Source organism: Epinephelus lanceolatus, chromosome 17 (assembly GCF_041903045.1).
Source record: "Epinephelus lanceolatus isolate andai-2023 chromosome 17, ASM4190304v1, whole genome shotgun sequence".
Classification (NCBI taxonomy): domain Eukaryota; kingdom Metazoa; phylum Chordata; class Actinopteri; order Perciformes; family Serranidae; genus Epinephelus; species Epinephelus lanceolatus.
Window position 1 is genome coordinate 41,625,444 of NC_135750.1, and position 21,900 is coordinate 41,647,343.

General features: G+C 39.4%; 1 protein-coding gene across 1 annotated transcript in view; it reads right to left on the minus strand.

Annotated features, from left to right (window-relative positions):
* Positions 1 to 214: 214 nt before the first annotated feature.
* The window catches only part of pitx3 (paired-like homeodomain 3), a 29,136-nt gene continuing 7,450 nt past the window's right edge, over positions 215 to 21,900 (minus strand). The window contains exons 2-4 of the mRNA XM_033613723.2: positions 19,170 to 19,287; positions 8,639 to 8,844; positions 215 to 1,148 (exon numbers count right to left, since the gene is read on the minus strand). Coding sequence (XP_033469614.1) covers positions 579 to 1,148; positions 8,639 to 8,844; positions 19,170 to 19,278 — 885 coding nt within the window. The 5' untranslated portion in view covers positions 19,279 to 19,287 and the 3' untranslated portion in view covers positions 215 to 578. The remainder of the gene's footprint in view (positions 1,149 to 8,638; positions 8,845 to 19,169; positions 19,288 to 21,900) is intronic.

Genomic DNA, 21,900 nt, shown 5'->3' on the forward strand with positions numbered 1-21,900 from the left:
TCATAGTACATAAACCTAGGGCCTTTGCTTTTGATGAACATGCTTTTCTCATCTTTGAAGTACGTTTTCATATATTTTTTGTCACATACAAAACAAAAAAAATGTCCATTATATACATTCTCCATTTCTCTTGCATCACAACCACAGGTCCCTTTTCCTGCAACGGCAGCAGAAATCACTTTTAATGTTTTTGGGCCAAGATGTTGACCACCAGTCCAGTTGAAGATTCCATGTTTTATTTAATCTTGGATTCTACATTTACACTAATCATGCAATTCAAAAGAAGGAAAAAAATGATAATGGATATAAGCTTTAGAAATCCTTTGAAGCAGTTGGTCAGTTCAGCAACAAAGTCTCACAAACTGGAAAGAATTCCTTTGAAGCGCAGTGGTCCATCTGGGCATATCTATTTGTTGTGTCAGTTTTGAAGATTATTCTCTTTGTGTACCATCAAAACATGATCGGCCAGTCTGCACCACATCTGGCAGTTTGGAGATGGAACTGAAGAGATGTGAAGTGGGGTAATAGTAACTTACAGCTGGTCAGTTGGGTCAGGGGTCGTCATCTGCGTTTCTTCTTCATACCGGCCGGTCCACAGCATATTGGCAGGGGCTCAGGTTGGACACAGGATTCTGCACTGCTGGATAAGTAAAGTTGGTGTGCTGCTTGGCCTTGAGCCGCAGACTGGCCAGACTGGAGTTGCAGGTGTCTCTGTACATGTAGGGACTTGCCGTGGTGGCATAGGGGCATGTGGCTGCAGTCACTGCCACCGTGTTGAGCGCAGTAGGGCTATTGAGGTTGTTGAGGTTGCCCAAGTTGTTGAGCCCCGTAGTGGGAACCCCGGCCACCGCTGAGGGCACCATGCTAGAGGCCATGTTCATGGAGGGGATGGAGCTGGGGGGAGAGAACATGGGCTGGGATGACAAGGGGCTTACATTCATTGAGTTAAAGAATGGGAAGCTCTTGGCAGAGAGTGGGCTGCTTGCTAGGCTCTTGGTGGCCCAGTTGTTGTAGGAGTAGCCCGTATACATGTCATCATAGGGCTGCATGAGTCCGTTGAACTGGGCACCAAAGCCATTTTTGCATAACTCTGCCTGCTGGTTCCTCTCCCGCTTTCTCCACTTAGCACGGCGGTTCTTGAACCATACCTAGGGGAGCCAAAGGCAGAAAAAGTCATTTCAGTGTTCAATCTATTTCCTGAACCCTCTTTGATACCTGATGCTTCCCTTAAAGCATTAAAGGCTTTGTTTTAGACCTCAAGTTTTCCCTTGTTAACATAAAATATGTATGACTAAAAACAGTTGCAATTAGTTTTTTAAAAAACAAACAACAACAAAAAAATATATTGTTAGGTATTATTTATTATTTAAAAGTTTAAAATTCAAAAACTAATCAGGACTGTGGGTATAGTTTGGTCAGAGGTATGTGACATCATCTTTTTCAAACTGAGCCCAGCCCACCACAAAGCAGTGAGAAGAGCACAGAGGAAAACAACCAGGTCTCACCCCAAAGTTGTCGAAAACTGGCACTTGGTCAGTGACTTCTGGCATCAGACATCAACAAAAAAAGCAGATCGGCATGATACTAGAAACGCGGCAGGACAACTAAAGTTAAGGCAACAGAAATCCTGGTAGTGCGGGTGGATGGGTTGAACAACCACCAACTTTCACCTGGCAGGTCGTTGTTCGCTTCCCATAAGATTGTAAAGCCAAACCCTGTTCTTTTTTTCAAAACCCAACCACGTGCGTTTGTTGTTGAAGGAAAAAAATGTCAATTCATGGTGTTGTACTGACATAGTGCATTTATTTTGAAAGCGACTGAATGTGAAAAAGGAAGTGTATTTTGAAAACAGACAATGCATGCAACAGGCAGAAGTTGACACGGCAACCAGAATACACACAGGGTACCTTGCACGTCATAACTCGACATGGAAAGTCCATGACCAAACATTGATCTGTGATAAGGTTGGAGTGAGAATGTGTTGAGGGAAAAGACAAAAAAAATAATAATAATATGTCTGATGTGAAATAACCAGTAGTATGCCTTCTATCAATCCATCCATCCATGCATCCATCCATCCATCCATCCATCCATCCATCCATCCATCCATTCATTCATAGTATGTTAAGCTGATATTCTAACAGTGCTCACTCCAGACTAAACTTCTGTTTCTATTGTGAAGAATGAAGAGGAGGTTTGTCAAAGCAAAATGTTGCCTGTTCATTCCAGCTTGTTAAAGGCAGTGTTGGGAGGGTTACTTTTCAAATGTAATACATTACAGATTACTAGTTACCCTGTTAAAAAATGTAATAAGTAATGTATATTTTAATTACTTCATCAAAGCAATTTAACTTAAAACCTTTGATTACTTTTTGATTGCTTACCTATCAAATGTTTTAAACTGGGCAATGCAGCTGAAATGTCCACATGGTTTTGCTGATTTATTTTGTAATTTCATTATGTACTTCTGTAACATGTAACTGGTTACTCCTATACACTGGTTATAGGCATTATAGTGTACTTGCAGTGACAGTAAAACAGGAACATGTTCCTTTTTAAATCTGTTCACATTCTGATGCTAAGCTTTAAGTTTCTTTGATCAGTGATTGATTTCTTCTCTTCTTATTCAGCTGTTGCTCAGAGGGATCTTTGTCTCTTTTAGTTGTCAGTCTGGTTGAACCACTTGACAGCATTTTGTTCTCCATGTACAAAACAGATCCTTCATACTAAATAACATCCATTTGTAAACGGACCAGGTGAATTAATCCTGTAAAAAGACTGAATAAAGCAGTTTCACATTACAAATTAGTGTACCTCTGACGCAGACTGGCTCATCAGGGACAGGCCGCTAGCCGCTAGAACCTGCTAATGTGTGCTCACCTTTTTTCTCTGATAAGAGTCAGACATTCAGGAGGTTTTTACAGGGAGCTGAATCATCCACAGAGGTCTCTTCTCCAAAACAAACTGACCGCATAAGTTAGGCCAGTAAAAACATTGAATAAAGCAGTTTCATGTTAGAAATCAATGTCTTCCCAATGCTGCTCATTACTGATGGGATTCTAACTACAGTGGCTGACACAAAAACATGTAGATATAAACAGCTCTTTCTAAGGTGAAGAAAGCACATTTCTTATTTTCAGGTAATTATACACTAAAGAGAACATACTTATTATATTATATTCAATTTCTGCAAATACATCCCCTAAACCCTACTTGCTGTTCCTTTAAGGAATAAATCTAGAAATTTAGCAGTTTTTCTGGTTGTTGTGATGTGGCAGCTTTTGTGTATCTCTACTGTAACTGATGAGCACAGTAGGAACGATGGCCAAAACTACAAAAGTAAACTTATGTGTACAGTAAGCCTCTGTAATTATGAAGCCAGCAGTGCATCTGTCAAGGTAATAGGGGTTGAATTGTAATTGTGGGCCTCACTCAGTCACACATACACACACCATTAAAAGCTGCTAGGAAGGTAAGTTTGAAAGCTGACATATGGAATTGTGAGTAAAATCACTGACCTGGATATAGCCAGTCAGTAATGCTTAAGTAGCAGACCAACCATTTTGCCCACTTGTTATTATGAGGCACGAGATATTTCATCTCTTATATGGACTTATGTTATTTTTGCACACAAGAAAAAAATAGAGTGACTGAAGAAGTTATTTTCAAATGTCATAAAGTGTCAGGAGTCAATAAACTCTAATTCTAAATTACATCCAGTTAGAGTATCCTATCCCTCTAAAGTCATTTCAGTAATATTGTGTGCATATGTCTCTAGAATTTTTGAAAGACATAATGATCCCAGAAAGTAAGTTGAAGTGTATCATCAAACAGTTATATTAGGCAAGGCTTATTAAAACTAATCATTGACTTATTTGAATAGTGAGATCCCAATGAAAGAAATGTCAGGGAAGGGCAATCTTCACATTTGTCATTTTGTGGTCCTATATTTGAAAGATATGAAATGGATTAAAGCTTTAGTGGAAAATGTAAATTGAAGCTTTTTAGAAATGAAAACTATGCGAAGTTCCTCTTGGTGTAAAGTTATGGACAAACTTTGGCTCTGAATTAGACAGATGAGGACAAAAAGTCTCCTTATCATCTGTATGCATTTGCTTTGCACTAAAATAATTTGCTATCAAATGTTTTATCCCTTTAATCCTCATGAAACTTTTACAGGCCTTTTCTTTGTTGATACTCAGCCTCCGCTCTGCTTCCTTGGCATACATGCTGTGTATCATCCAACCCTCCGTTATTATAGTAACAGAATGCTGTTGACCATTAATATGAACATAAAGTGCATGACTCTGAGTTTTCCATTCCACCCAGTGACAGTAGGGGAAACCCCAGGCCTGAGGACAGAAGCTATCCAATCTTTACCTTGACTCAAAGGCAATGCTGTTTGAAGGTTTGTGAAAAGGCTGAATGTCAAGGTTATTTACTGGCTCAACTGCAGCCACATTCATATGTCAAACTGTGAAATGGTCAGGACTGAACGAGAAGGAGATCAAGTTACTTTTTTTTAAAAAAAAAAAGCATTGATATATATTTTATGTAAATTGAAATCAAAGAATCAAGACTTCTGTTAGTGATGTGTTTTAAGAACAGTACATTGCCTGTCAGTGGCTCAGAAAATGAGACATCCCAACAGGCATGCTGTATTCTGAATGACATGTTTGAGGTTCCCAGCTCCTGATGGAGATAACTCTGGCACTCATTTCAAATGTAGGTTAAGCATTCTTGGTGATGTCAGCATATCATAAGGGCTTCCACTACACAACATCACCTTTAAAATATGCAAAAATAATTTTTCATTTTTGTGCCATGGCCCTTGATATCAGTCCAGTCTCTGTTGGAATAATGTCCAAGCTACACATGAAGTAGTGTGACATTTAGTAAGGAAAGTGAAGAGTGTGGAGGTAACACATTGCCGAACCTTAGACATGTATTTATTAATTTTTTGGCCACTGGTGTAAAAGGCTGTAAACACAACACCTGATATATTATCACCTCATTCAGGTGCTAGCAAACAGTTAGCAGACTGCTAGCAAACAGTTGCCTCTTTCCATAACACGCAGACATAGAGGTCCATAACATTCATCAGTCATATTTTTATTTTATTTTCATGTTTGTATTCATTTTAATGTTTACATCACACACAGTCATTTGATTGATTGTTAATATAAATTCAATTAATTATCTTAACCTTACTGTGATATGTTTTCTCAGATATTGTAGGAATAATCATGCATAAAAAGATTAATGCTGAAAAACTGCAATTGAACATATGCCAGCGTCATATGGGCAAGTCGGTTGCTTAATATACCATAATGGGCTACTTGTAGCCTACTTCTACAATAATTTTTTCCATAATAGATGATACTTGTTAGTATAGCTAGATTAAACTGTTGGGAAATGATAGTGGAGCTACATTGCTTAACTTTTACCACCCACCAAGGTATTTAAATAAATGTGTGTAGGTCAAAGGCCTGCTGTGCCACAGCACTGCCATTAGCAGGGCTGTAGACCAGAACACATACAGGGTCAGCCAGAGGTAGGCAGTATGGTCACTGAAAATATTTAAAAAACGTATTAGTTACATTTGAGCATTTTGTAATTTGAATTTTGCAGGACACAAAAAGTAAGATGTAATTTGTAACAAAATACTTTAAGGGCTCGTATTTGAGTATTTGAAATATTTAACCCTCTGAAAAGTTATAATCCTGATTAAAATCAGTCCAAAATAAAAAAAATAAAAAATAAAAAAAAAACTTCAGGAGCAGAGCATTTATTCTTTCTGCAGCAGAAAGCTAAGACTTCTTTCTTTTGTGCCATCACGTTGTCCACATGCAATGACATCATCACATTATGCTACAAGTAAAATGCACGATATTGGATTTTTTTGGCGGTATCCAATATGCCAATATATTACAACTTATTTGGCAAATAACCAATATCGATATAACCATTTTTTTCCCACCTAATTTTAGTGATCATAAAGTCTCTTCTGTAGTGGAGTTAACATCATATTATACATGCATACTCTTATTGTGATGGCCCACCAGCAGATGGAGATATGAAATACAATACTTTTCAGTGTATGTAATATTCATTCATTGTGCAAAATGAGTATTTGTAATTTGTAACAAGATACTATTTGATGTATTTGTGCCAGTCTCTGGCATAAGCCCAGCTGCCAGAAGAAAATGTTTCATACATTTCTGCAAATCACAAATATGTTACATTTGTACATTTCATTCGCATCATATCAAGGTTTCTAAAGGGGCGTAATATATGAGCTGACTTTGTCATCAGGAGGTGGAGGGGATGGTGAATGGTGTGTCACCTTGGCAAGATGCCTGCAAAGCTGCAGAACACTCTTCGGTTGTGTTCTAGCTAGTCATTGCTGTCTTTTCAGCAGCTTGGAGGCTAACACTCATTCAAAATGAATGAGTCAAGTCAAGTAAAGTAATTTTTAAAATCACACAGTTGCTTTGTAGATCTTTACAGTCTGTATAGCAGGCAACATTCTCCACTGCAGGACCATCGACTGAGTGTTGTCACTTTGTTCCATCATGTCGCAGCTTTGATGATTAACAGCAGCTCTGTGACAAATCACGTGAATCAAGCTGACAGGTGAAGTATTTTGGGCATGTATTAATCTGCCTGCATGTAGGGGTTGGACAGGCCACAGAGAGACATTAAGGACGAGACCATGTGTAGTCTGTTGTCCTTTCAAAATAACAACCAAGAGTGTGTGCTATGTGACCTTTCATCCAGCCAACATTAATTTGATCCACTACTAAGGCAGGCCAGCAATTGTTTTATCATCCATCAGAATGTGTGTCCTCCTGCTCCATATAGTTACAATGACCAAACCACTGGGTGTGGCCACCCTGCTGCACCTTTGACATTTACATTTAGTGTGTGAACTAAAGCTTTAGTAGGACACTTCATGGAAAGTTTTTGCCCTTTTGTTCTCTAACCATTTAGGTATTATATTGGATACTTTTTTCCCCTAGTTACATCACAGTAAACTTATGTATAGAATATACAGTAACTGAGGCCTATAAAAAATGGTTGGGATTGGCTTTAAACACACTAAAAGAGCTCAGTTTGCAACTTATGAACTTGTGGTTTAGCAGGGGTCACTCTCATGACAGCTAATATCACAATGACACAACACAACACCAACACAGCTAATGCTAATGGTACAATAGACACCACAGCTACTAGTACTGCTGAAGCCGGACATTTGAAGGACTTTTATAAACAAATCAGTACGGTTTCCAATGAAAAAAAACCACATTAAAATGCAAATCAATTGTGCCCGCTGGGTCTAAATAAAAAAAACAAGTTGAAGTTGATCACAAGAAATCATTACCAAGGGGTGAGATCACAAGCCGACAGCTGCAAATTCCTGTTCTTTTTTCCTCCAGTACTGCTTTCTCTAAATGGTGTGTTCTGCAGAGCTAAAATCATAGCACATCTTTCTCTTGTAACAGCTGTAATGAAGCCAGTGGTGGAGCCTGTACCAGCTTGCTTTGGGGCATTTGAATTTATGAGGAATTTATTGATTATGTCCACAGAATATTTATTTTATTTATTTATTTTAGTTTTCAACATACTGTTTTCTGGAGATACTTTAAAAAAATATTTAAAGTTAGGATAGGTTGAGTCGTGACGACAAATACAATACAAAATATAATGTGCAATTTCTTTCACTTTAATCACTGAAATGAGTAAACCATTTATTAAAATTAATAAATGCATCTTTTTTGTTGAAAAAGGTCTGTTAAGACTACTAAAAAAAACCTAATCAACCAATCATAACTTTTTGTTTTTGCAAATTATTTATGAGTGCATTTAGAGTAGAAGTCCACCATTACAATATAATAATATTTTTTTACATAACTGGATTCTGACCAGGTTAAGTGGTAAAACATATACTCACAGTGGTTCTTCTTGTCTTTCAAATGTCATCTATGTCTGTGATTCAGTATACAATCATTCATTTCATTTGAGAAGTGGGCATTGGTAATAACTGGGGCTGGGGATAGACGGGACGGGTTGGGGAAAGTTTTATAAAAAAAAAAAAGCTTAGAGCAGCTCATTAAAAATAGAAGAAATAGATGTAAACTAGTCCATTTTTTAGGACTTTGAACTTAGTTCAAAATACAATTGCGAACTATGAACGGGAACAAGTTCATTTTAATCTGTGAGAACTGAACTTTAAACTAGCTCTTGTAAAGTACGAACAAAACTGATTACACTGGCTGACTATAACCTTTAATTCTGTCTATATTTCTTCTTAGGTTTGTGTGGTAATAGCCAGATTAAAAGATTTTGAAATCTGATTAAAATTTTGGTTATCAACAGATTCGATCTAACTTAAAAAACATTTAAAATCCCTACTATCTTTAAAGCATCAAAAAAGCTTTAAACATGCATGAATAGACTTTTTGGCCACTTAGGGGCAGCGTAAACACAACACCTTTAACTAAAACTACACTGTGTTGTGCTGCTTAGCACACCTTCAACCAGAGAGGAGGAGCTATCACTGAAATCACCTGCTGTAATAAAGATATGATCAGGGTTCTCGGTTCCAGTGGGACCATGGCAGAGTGTGTGTACTCACCCTGACTCGTGCCTCAGTGAGGTTGGTCCACACTGCGATTTCCTCTCTGGTGCTCATGTCGGGATAGCGGTTTCTTTGGAAGGTGGCCTCCAGCTCTTGGAGCTGCTGACTAGTGAAGTGAGTCCTCTGCCGCCGCTGCTTCTTCTTCAGAGAGCCGTCCTCAGCACTGGACTCATCCAGCTGGTTCTGGTGGGATTTCTCTGTGTCTACAGAAGGAAAAAAAAATTTTTAAGGATACTGGGAAGTGCAGCTTCAGTGGGAAGATAGATGAGAGTATGCAAAATAACAAGTTACACCAATGAGAACAAAATGCATCACTGGGTCATTTAAAGATAAATGTACTTAAAGATTATAGAAATGCATACATTGTAGATGTGGAATATCTCAGTGTCATTGGTTTTAAGGCACATGTCATTATTAAACAAGGGGAGAAATATGTTGTTACACCTACAAACTGATGTGTGCTGATTTTGTTCATCAGTTTATTGTCACATTGCACTACACTCTGGGAGACAAAAAGAAGCTGTGGGTGCCAACTGACCCTATACACACACACACACACACACACACACACACACACATATATATATATATACATAGCTGGAAGCAGCTTTTTGCAATTGTTTTCAATGACATTGAAGCTTTTCGCACGCTGTTTTTGTGCTGCTACACACCTCGCATTTCTGCCCTCTAGGCACCTAGTGTTTTTGCCGGTGCACTCTGAATTCCTTGAGTTGAAAAAACTTCAACTCAGAGAAGAAAAGTGCCCCACGTCATCTCTGCTTTTTTTCCATTGTCCAGTCAAATGATTTTAGAGGCAGGCCTTCTGTGGTGGTCGTGAAAACAAGTTTACAGCTGGTAAACAATGGAGTAGCAGCACGGTGGGCATCACGTTTGCAACCTGCAAAACACTTATAAAACACTTACACTTAATATTTAACCTAGCGTGTCCTCTCCCACGCACTCTGCAATGTTGTTTTTACAGTGGCCCAGAACAGACAAACCAAACACTGACTCTGGATAGAGCCATTTGCAATTTTGCAATTTTGCATTATCACATTTTCATGTTGACCACTATAGTTCTCCTTCACACTTGGCATGCTGGAGAACCTCACCAATAGATGCCACTAAATCCTAGGCCCTTGACCCTTTAACAAATATATCTGCAGTCAATCAAATTACCACTAACTAAGTGCCGTACAGTGGACCAAGGGTCTACAGGCAGTTGAATACCAAGCGACAACCTCTTGAGCTGAAAAACGCAGTCAGTGTGGAAGTACCAAAAACTGCAGCTCCTCTAATGGCCATTGAGGCTGGCTCCTAGAGCGAGTCAATCCCCATAGACCCCCATGTTAAAATGCCCAACTTTACAGCAGAAATTAACAGGTTTATAGCCTGGTACAAAAACAGTTTTGGTCTCTATAGCTAATTTCAACATTAGTTACAACTGTAAAGGTGGTGAATTTTTATATAACTGACCCGATAAACTTTATTAAGGCTTAAAGTTATCTATAATTAAGGGCGTAGCCACGTCAAGGTACAGGCTGTCTATTAGTGCTACGGATAAGCTCTCATATTGTAACAATAGTGCATTTTGTGTGAAAAGCATGACATTTCTAGTATAGTAAACACAGACCATGAAGTTTATTTTCAGATTCAGAAGTCAGATTTGACCTCTAAGGCCTGTGAGAGGTCAAAATCAAGATGGCCACCAGTCCCCCAGGTCTAATGTACAAAGGCCTTTAATTTGGAATAATTCAGTATAGAAAAAAGGCTTAATTTCCAACCAAAGTGGGGATGTCCATTCATTTGAGATTGACAGAATTCAATGAAAATGCATTAATGTCAATGTTAAGGTAAAAATTTACCAAAAAAGTAAGCAATCAGTTGAAATCTGCAAATGAACCCCAAGTGGTGTCACTGTTTTTGTAATTAGTGCAGTGCTATTTCTTAGTGTTTGTCAATACATGTTTTAGTTATAAATGCTGTTGTAATACAGGAAAAGAAAAATTTGTTAATTCATTTTTCACATTGAACACACATTAAAAAACATACAGGAACTCATAGAGGCAATAACGTTATTAACAAAAATTGAATATGGTTATGTGAAAAACGGGAGGGTTGCCAGTTCAAGTCCCCACGTGGACCAAATATGGAGTGTGGACTGGTAGCTGGAGAGGTCCTTGAGCAAGGCACCTAACCCCCTAACCCCCTGTCCAAGGCAGCCTCCTCACTCTGACATCTGTCCATGTAATGCATATATAGGTCCTGTTTGTGCATGTGTGTGTATTTTGGGCCTGTGTGTATATGACAACAGAGTAAAAAAAATTGAATATCCCCTCAGGGATTAATAAAGTATATCTTCTTCTTTCTCTGAACCCTCTCTCTGCCTCCTCTGCCAAACAAAGCAGAACAGAGGAGTTAAACCTACAGTTATTAAAATTCTGGGGTTATTCTCCCTAAACACTGTAAAAAGTTCTTCATGTAGTATAGCAAACGGTCCTCTTATGATCATTGATATGTCTGCAACACTATTGATTCTACATCATACTGTCATTTTCACATACACATGATTACATTTCTTTTTCTGTGTAGGTTCTTTGACAACCTAAACATGCCCTTTGTCTGTTATGTATTTGCAGGTTATTGATGTTTTACGAATGTCGTCATTGAAATCTCCCATGATGGTAATCGTGTTACTTAGTGGATCCAGCCAATCAAGTAACTCTCCTTAATGTTCTTTAAACAAAGACATGGGACAAGATGGTAGTCTGTAAATCACTGCTTTTACTATGTTGAAAGTCACACACTCATACAATAAACATTCTAAACTGATATAATATGCGTTACTTTAAAATGTTGTACATCAGACTGTTCATGCAAACATCATTTTGTTGGGTGTGCAAAGCAACCAATGTAGGGTTTTGCTGCTGTATGAGGAACTTCAACATCAACTACTAAGGGCTCTAGTTTCACAGACCGGGCGAGGCGGGGGCGCAGCGCACCTGCGCTTCGCCAACTGGGTGTGGCCAGGCGGATTTTGCAAGTTTGGCACACCGTGCGCCTGGCGCAGCTACTCCTCTTTCCCACCTCCGTCCTTCCTACCTGCGCAAGTCGGAAAGAGGGAGGAGAGAAGGCGTGGAGTGGGTTTTACACACATCACACCAATCAAATGAGCCCCTCTCCTCGCCTTTAAATGCGCCGCACGAAGGCGTGATGAGAGTTTACTCAATTCGCCATGGCAGAAGAGAGCAGCAGTGTCAGACGGCCAAACTTCTCCCAGGAGGAAACTGATGTTTTGGTCCGGGAGGTCCAAGCTCACAGTGTCCGAATATACGGAACTGCGAGCAGACCTCCACGGGCTGATGATGCAAAGGTAGCCTGGGAGGAGGTCACTACAATTGTAAATCAATGTTGCGTTTCTCTCGTGCGCGCGCGCTCTCTTTCTCTCTCGCAGTCTCACTCTGTTTCTTTTCTTTTGACTTTTCTAAGATGAAAGATGCTGAATATGTACTCCCTATCTGATGCTGTGGCTGTTTGTGGTTGGCTGAGAGGGATGTGAACTCACTAGTTTGCAGCTGTGTTAATCAAATCAGGTTGGGTTTCCATTACGAGTGCCAAATGGTGCCAATCCCCTTTGATCTGACATCAGATGTGACGGGACAGTTGATATATAGAGATACATTTATGTGCTGATTGCAGATAGTTGCATTGAATAGTGTTTTTTTGGGGTATTTATTGCATCGTTAATGTGCCTGACATTCTGGAAACCTGCCTGTGAGGTTTTGGTGACGTGTGTGGACTGTCCGCCGACCAGCCAAACTTCGGCTTACACTGGCTGCACTCCACCTGCGCTGACAGTAGACCTGGTTTCAGCTGGCGAGCTTTTAGCGCACCTTCGGCGAAGCCTTTTGGCACGAAACTGTCACTGCGCCAAGCTGGATCTGTCGACACCTCCCCCTGCTGCGCTGCCACACCCATCTCAGCGCACCTTGGTCTGCCAAACTACCAAACTGAGCGCGCCTCGGGTTGTGCTGCTCGAATCTATCCCATATCTTCAAAAGGTTGAGGGTTAACATCACTGTGACATCATAATGCTCTGCAAAAACACTTTTCTGGCCATTATTCAGTATTATATCTCAGGAACAGAAGGAAGGCATTTGGATAGATAGTAAATTGGTGACACTAATCTTGAGCGTCTATCTTGAATATGTGCTGACCGTACAGATCTTCTGTGCTGCTGAGGGGAAGATGCGTATGAAGCATCCATGTTTTAGAATGTTTAACTTCTTTTCAGTGACATCTTTATTTGAAGTATTGTCTACTGCCTTGGCTGCATATTAGTCTGAACAGGCATGGATGTAAACTGTAACTGCGTACAGTGGTGAAAATGTCAAAGGAGATCTGGGGTTGGTTTTTATTTCTCTTTGCATGCATTCATAATCTTTCACTGGCACAGGTGTCTTTAACTTGACAGCACTAAATAGATTACACCACAGGTTAATGCCTCCATCATCAACAGACAGTGGCTGGAAAAATGGGACAAAATTCCATCAGCAACCATACTTACATTACTGACTGGTGAAAAATCACCACATTGTTTGATCTGCTGTGATCTGCCATTAATATATGCCATTCTATCCTCACTCGTGTACACTCGTGAGCTCGTGGTGAAGAGGGAGCTGAGCCGCAGGCGAAGCTTTCGATTTACTGGTCCATCTATGTCCCAACCCTCACCTATGGTCATGAGCCCTGAGTAGTGACCAAAAGAATGAGATCGCAGATACAAGTGGCTGAAATGAGTTTCCTCCATGAGATGGCTGGGCTCAGCCTTAGAGATAGGGTAAGGAGCTCAGACATCTGGAGGGAGCTAGGAGTAGAGCCGCTGCTTCTTCACATTGAAAGGGGTCAGTAGAGGTGGTTCGGGCGTCTGATCAGGATGCCTCCTAGGTGCCTCCCGCTGGAGGTGTTTTAGACATGTCGCACTGGTAGGAGGCCCCGGGGCAGACCCAGAACACGCTGGAAGGATCATATATATCTCATCTGGCCTGGTAATGCCTGGGAGTCCCCCCAGGAGGAGCTGGAAAGCATTGCTGGGAAGACGGATGTCTGGGGCGCTTTGGGGAGTTGCCCCTGCGACCCGACCCCGGATAAATGGATGAAAATGGATGGATGGATATATGCCATCAGTTTATGAGTAACCATGGATATTTCATCATCTGAAATTTGCAGATTAGTGTATGTGACATGCAAACTGTTTATGTTTTCCTCACCCAAAGGTGTGGGTGACACATGTAAATTGTATGCAGCAATGCTATTCAGGGGAGATAACAATACACAAATGTTTTCAGGGTGACTTTCCTGTCCCTGCACCACCTGTTACAAAAACATGAAATGAGTCCAAATTTTCAACATATGTCTCATCTGAACACCATTGTCTTATTTGATTTTTTGGTTCTGGGGATCTGAAAAGTATGACCAAATGAATGGGCATCCCCAACTTAGTTGGAAATGGCACCTTAAATGTTTTCCTACAATGTTTAGTTTAAAAATAAATGGGTTTTAACATCAGACTTGATGGACTGGCAGCCATCTTGGATTTAACCTTTCACACCCCTCAGAGGTCAAATCTTAAGGTATGTACCAACTATGTTAGAAATGTCATGCTTTCCCATGAAATGCACAATTTGTATTTATACACTGTAATATATGGACAGTGTCTTCAGACTCTCAGTGAGATCCACCCCTTGCTTCTCTAGACCTCCACCAACTCATCCAAATATGGTCACCTCTGGCTGCAAAAATCCAAGATGGAGATGGTCAAGATGATGTCATATTGGCTTAGTGTTCAAAAAGTTACTTTTGAAATGTAATATATTAAAGATTACAAGTTACCCTATTAAAAATGTAATTAATAATGCAACTATATTAATTACTTACTATTTAATTGCTTATCTAACAAATCTTTTGAACTGAAGCTGAAAAGTACTAAAAACTAAAGTCTATAAATACTGTACATACAAATTGCTTTGCTGACCCATGTTGTCCAGATATATGACAAAGGAAGGCATTCCCTGCACAATCAAAAGATCCAAAGTAACAGAATGAATGTTATATTGTACATACTTTCTCAGCTTTTTACCAAAAAGAATATATTCACCAAGCGGCAACCTCTGATGCTAAAAAATGAAGGCAACACAGAAGTGCTAAAAACTGCAGTGCTTAAATGACCACTTGAGGCTGGCTCCAGAACTCAGTCAGTCCATACAGACCCCCATGTTAAAATGTCTAGATTTATAGCAGAAATAAACATGTTTTCAGCCTGATACAAAAACCACTTTTGGTCTCTATAGCTAATTTCAACATTCATGAAAACTATGTATAACTCACCCATTTACATTTTATAACACATAATTAAATGACAATCTGTCTGGTGATAGTGTCCTCAGTTTCTCAGTCAGATCACTTCTGGTTCCAAAAAAAACAAGATGGCGACAGCTGAAATGACGAACTGGAGGCTTCGAAATGGGAGTCCAGAGACCAATGGGTGATATCACGGTAGTGTACTGTAGTGCTAATTATAGAGAGGTGTGTTCTTAACTCTGTGTTCACACAATAATTTAGTTGAGTTTGTAAGAACCAGGTGGTGGAAGAGGTGTTCATATCATTGTTGAAGTTAATGTAAAAAAAACCCAAACAACTCTATAGTAATTACTGCTGCTGTCAATAGTTAATTCTGAAATGTTGTGGAGTAAAAGTATAGAGTAGTATCAAATGGGAGAACTGAAGTTAAGTACCTCAACCTTTTTACTTAACTACACTAAATGTATTTAGTCAACCCAGTCTCACCCCAAAGTCGTCGAAAATCAGCGCTTGATCAGTGAAGCTGTCCTTTCATGTAAGCATGACACACAGCCAGTCGGGAAAACGTGGCTGGACAATTACTAAAGTTAAGGCATTGGAAGTAGTTGCATCTAACAGGCTGAAGTTGACATGGCATCCCAGAATGTCAACAACCAACACACTCAGGGTAACTTGCACGTCATATCTGGAATTGTTGTGGAAATTAGCCTTGAAAGAATTCCACCCAAGCTTAATAATTGAAAAGCAATCACTTTAAACTAAATATATATTAGAATTTACAATAATGACTATTCTCTTTTAACTGGAAATTTTATTCTCCACAATTCTTGAACTCTGTCTGTTGAGTTTCACCTGGCCCATTGAGCTTTGAGTAAAAGACCATAGAGACAGGTAGAAATGAACTGAAGTTAATTTAATGGACATGGATTTATAACACTGTATCCACTTTCCTTATAATTACCACCAGATTTCATAGTTCTTCAAAAGAAACTAAGAAATAACAGTAACTTATTAGTTTCTTTCTAGGGAATTATTATTAGGGAATTATCATTTAATTCATTGCATTAAATAAAAGCATATGTACACACTCAAACTTGCCAAGAAGCACCTAAAAGCAGAGGTCCAGTAGAGTCTAACTGGCTGAATTCTGGATAGAGAAGCAGAGCAGTACTATCCAACCCCTGCTGAAACTGACTGGATATTATTGTCAGATCAAACATCATCTGAAATCCCTCCATCCCACATGCTGGAAAATAACAAGCATGGGTGTGACATCGCCAAGAGAGAATGATTTCAAACACTGCATTGCACTGCATTCAAAGATGTGCAGGGGCAGTGAGTGATTGCATCTGGCCCCCAGCACAGTGAGTTTAAACGACCACACATCCATGTTATGTCTGCCAGGGCTTCTCTCTGCCAGATCTGACTCCCGCAATTTGAGGACCTCACAGAAAGAAGTGAAATTAGTTGGCCAGCTAATCCTGCGGATCAGGCTTTTGTGACTGGGGCAAGTTGGGCTCTGTTTGGCGAGGGCTTAGCTCTCGGAGCAGTTCGAAATGATCAGCAGGGTTTAAAAAGAGGCTCCACAGGGCCGCCGGCAAAACCAATAAGGGCCAGGCCGAGGCTGTTATCTGGCAGTAAACTGACACTGGGTAAGCTGTCACTTAAGGCCAAAGTCTATAACACAATACTGAGGAAAGGGCAGTCCTTTTTAGAGTGGCGCGCTGACCAACAATAGGAGCAATCTGACTGATAATGTGCCGACATGACAGAGCCATTCCAGGTCAGCTTCTCAGAGAGCTTTAATCAGAAAAACAACTCCAAGAGGCTTTTAACCAAATCACTTTTCAGCATGTGGAAAAACAGCATAATTCAGATTATGTTCACAGAAAAAAAAAAAGCTGTCATGACTGAGAGACATGGACTATCACATACATATTTAGTCCAGGTGTGAGCTCTGAAATGCTGGCTGCCAAACTTGCTCTCACGGGTAAAATCAAAGTCGGTTTTTACAGGAGCTGCACCTTTTTTTCAGATACAAAGCTTCTTCTAAAGAGACACACTCAGGTCATTCACTCATGGGTGTGAGATAGAACACGTCCATGCCTGTGGCATGGGCGTCAGCTTGGTGTGGTAAGGTGTGGCAGCCACATTACACATCAGCATAACCCAGTCCAGATTTTTGCTTGTATTTTTGTTCGTTATGAAGGAGAACAAAAGCCAACAATAAACTGTAAGAAATGCATTTATAATCTTTCAAATCAAATCCATCGTGGATTCAGGACTAATATTCCGTCAATATTGTTTATCTGATTTCAGAGGGAAAATACTGGAGAAAATACAAGTTATTTCGGTTCATTATCAGAGTAAAGGTCTCTGTAACTGTACAAATACATTTAAATTTGTACAAATTATTTCCACACAGCCAGCAATTAATTGTGGAGGGATAAATACTGAAACATTTAATTATTCATTATTTTCTGGACAAAAAGTTATCACATTTGAACATATTAAATCTCAAAATACTAGTGGGCTTATAGAATACCTACCATGTGTAGGTTTTCATTTACAGAAGGTTTAACCACATTATTAGATGGGTTTTTCTTATTTTCGCAAAAGAGGAACATTCCTTTATTTTATTCAAATTGTGTTTGCGTTGTGTTTTTCGTGCACAAATTCAACAATATTTAAGGCTTTTATTGTGAAAACAGATTTGATAACACATTAATTAGAATTGGAATTCCATCATCAGTACAAAAGATAAGCGACTGTGATAGAGTATCAGTCATGTTTTTCTCTGCTGTGCTAACACATACTGTCTGGGCCTTTATTCATAGAATCACTTTGACATTTAGGCCCAATAAAAAAAAAAAAAAAAGTCCAATTAGAGAAAGAGTTTGCAGACAGCAGCTGAGTTTCACTCAGACTCACTTCTTTAGGGCTAAATGAGTTAAGTGAGTGGTCCTTGAGAAGACTGCAGCAGGAGACACACCAAAGTATTTTACACTACATTTCTATCCTAAATAGTTTGTGTTTGACAGTTTGTTAAGACTGAGTTTAGCGATTATCTTGGGTTACACACACATAAACACACACACACACACACACACACAGATAGATATAGATATATCTATCTAATACGTGGGTGTGTGAATATGTACAATATATGGAGAAGTTAGCCTGAGTTTAGAAAATCCATCCAGGTGATTATTTGTCACATGACGCTCCATAGCTGGGACAAGCTCACATGGTCAGTAATGTAAACTGAGTTTACAAAAGCTGAGAGTAAAGCTTACAATCAGACAAGAAATAAAAGAGGCCTAGTATTATTCCACCAATCAACAGTCAGCATTTATGTGACAACAAAGCAAAATCCATTCATGAAGGCCGTGACATGCGGTTGAAAGACCCCTGAAAAAGAATGCAAGTGGACCTTTTGACAAATTATTCAAAACATAATATCTTCTTTCTTTCATTCCGATGTATAGTTTTTAGTTTGTTGATGATTAAATGAGTGGAATACCCAGACGATCAAACAGACTATTCAGTCTGGATTTTTAATTCTGGATGTTAAAGTGTGCTGAATCAACTGGAGCCGCTGAGTCTGATGCTCTCAAGAGAAATAATTTTTTCGCGATTAATCTATTCAAATTAAAGTGAGTTGATGTTATTAGACGACAGACCATCACCTGCGCCTGTCACAGCGCCAGAGAGACCGATTTACAATTTAACAGGCTCTGTTTTCAGGATCAAGACTCTCTGCAGACTGACTGATGTGACTGATTACTGTTTGTTTTGGAGACAATTGGCCTCCATCATTTGTTGAAGCTATTGTGCAGAAATGCTTAGGCTTCTCCCGATCATCATCATCATCATCATCATCATCATTATTATTATTAGTATAATTATTATTATTATTGTTATCATTGGATGTTTCATTGTCGTTTCCTCGTTTTCTTTGTGTGATACGCCTAAGGCTGCATGTTTCTGCGCGCACGGAATCACTCCATAGGCTATTTTCATATTTAGCCCATTTATCTTTTTCTTCCTCTTTCCAGAAAATTTTATTTTGATGCAGTGGTGCACTGGGAGAGCTCCACGCAACATGAGCCCAGACTGACAGACATAAAGATGCATGAACAATGCACAATGTTCGGTGTGAACTGACCGCTGTTGTCCTGGCCTTTACATCCCTGGTCGTGCTGCGGAGTCCCAGAGTCGGAGAGCGACAGCGCTGGGCTGCGGGCTTCACTGTCCGTCAGCAGGTTAAAATCCATAACCAGGTTCTGCAGACAAACACACAGACAGGTCAGGCTTCACCCTCCCAACACACTCAGAGCTAAGTGCAGCCGCGAACCCTTCATGACCATGTCAGCCGATGTCAGGCCGTATTGTTCCTGTCGCATAGGAGCAAATTTAATACCGTATTAATATCATAATTATAATCTGGTGTCACAGCATCCCCACAGCCTCATTTAGCGTTCCCCTCTCTCCACTACAATAATGTTTGAGTTTTCATGTGCATACAGTTTACATTATCATGTTGTATTTTCTATTATATTTCAGATCATTTTAAATAACTCGAGTAATATTTCTATAATAAGGAAAAGCGTAATTATTGCTTATGAACCTGACCTGCTCTGTCACTATTCCTATGTCGTTTAGAAGGATTCATTTGTGTGATCGTGTGTCGCTTCCTGTGATATTTTGAGTAATAACCTCAGAATCTTTGTAAAAGGTAGGCTGCAGATGACAATGATCATTTTGCTGTTAGGGGAGTACTGCAGGTCCTGTGCACTATTTGTCCCCACACACTTTTATCATTTCACTTTGAGTTAGAGGAAGAACTTCATTTGTCATTATATGAGCAAGCATGCAACGAAAGTGCAAACCTCCGTAGTGCATAATACGCATAAATAAATAAATAAATCATTTATAAATGAGTCACTGAGTAAAACAAGGCACCACAATAACAAAATAAACACATTAATAATCAAATAATGCAATATAACGAGGGACAGTGTGTTGGGGTGATTTGGCTTTGAATCAATCATGAGTGTGTAGTGATTTATTCAACGGCACAACAGCATGGGGCACCTATCGAGAGAGCTCCTAGCCACTGCACTGTACAGCGCGCCGCCATAGCCGCCATACTAATGAGTTACTCACCGAAATCTCTAGCTGCCACACTCCAGATGAGTGAGGAGAGGAGTTCATGTATTAATTAATACCCTCATCTGAGACAATGAAAATAAACGAATGCTATTTGCTTCGGGTTTTGCTACAGGCATCCCACCAGTTTGTCAGAACAGAGCCTTAAACAGTTCTGCAGCCTCCTGTAGCTTCATGTTTTTTAGGTAACAGAATACCTAAATATATTATTTTTCAGTTTATATTCTCTTAAACAGACAAATCTAAGACAGAAAGGACGCACTTATTTTGGTTAAGATATAATAACAAAAAAAAAACGATCAAAGATTTTAAGCAGGGTAACTGCATTTATAATTTGGTAATTTATAGCATTTCTAATTCTTCATTTTTCACGATTAGTAGCTGTATCAATGTGATATTTGCTAGCAGGGGTGTAGCACCAAATTCTGGGCCCAATGCATTAGCAGTCGCTGTGGGTCTCCCACCCTTCCTCTCTTGATCCACAACAGTCTTATGCACCTTTTAATTTCTTTTCTTTTCTTTTCTTTTTTTTAATACAAAGTCTGGGGAAAGACATGACAGTATACGTTGGTGCTCCAACAGCAGAAGCAGTCACTCACTTGGTTTATATGTTTAGAGACAAATCCAAGTGCAGGTGCAGACTAAACTACTTTGCACTTTTATGGGTTGAGAGGGGCCTCAGGGAGCTTCCTCTATTTTTTTATACGAAGTTTAGTATTTCAACCGATTTATTCAGCCAATTATGGTACTAATTTCTGAGAAACAAAAAAATTTAAACAAAAACTAACTCAACACTCAACACTGTGTGTGTGTGTGTGTGTGTGTGTGTGTGTGTGTGTGTGTCTTTTTAGTTTAAGTACACCCTCCCGAACAAAAAGACTCCATACAGATTTAGGTTCCTAAGTGGGGAAAATATCAATTGATTTCAGTCTGTATAGGGGTTTTGTGCAAATTTGTTCAATTTGACAGTGCATTCTGTTTCTATTTTCTCTTTGATCTTTCCTTTCACCCTGGGCTGTGGTTGTAATCTTGATCCCTTTATATGAGCCTGACATAAGCAGCTATAACAAGACCTGCCCTGAATTGACTCTACTGTATTTAGGGCTACATGGGGAGAGCAATAGAGTTATTGCTGTAGAATACTCTATGACATTGCCAAGCCAAATTCTTGCCAGTGAGGTCGGAGTGTTGCTCAGTGGAGCCCAAAAATAGCTAGTCTTTTTTTTTTATAAGAGAGCAGTTAACACAAGGATTATGATAAGTGCTATATTGTAGGCAACTGGACTTGCTTCGCCTCTCTTCCAAGAATCTTCCTGAAGAAGAAGAATTGAATAACTGAAGAAGCTTCTTGGATGAGAGGTTGTTGTTCAGGTTGTTCCTGAAGAACTAAAGAAGCTTCTTGGATGAGATGCAAAACATCTTCAAGAAACGCAAGCAAGTCCAGTTGCCTACAATATAGCACTTATGATTACCATGACCTGGATGACTGAGAATCTTCACTGACAGATAGAATATGTGTGTGTGTTGGGAGGGGGGCACACACAGTCTGTAAAAACTGAAAATTTATGGCTAATACTTTGAAAGTAAAGTTACTTCTTGTGTTTGATAAGACATGCATCCAAAATTGTGCTGCATGTTATCATGTTGTTATTAAGCCTATATCTGTGATGTCAAGTCACACTTTGAAGTTTTTTAAACAGCAAAGCATTATACTTAAGCAACAGTAA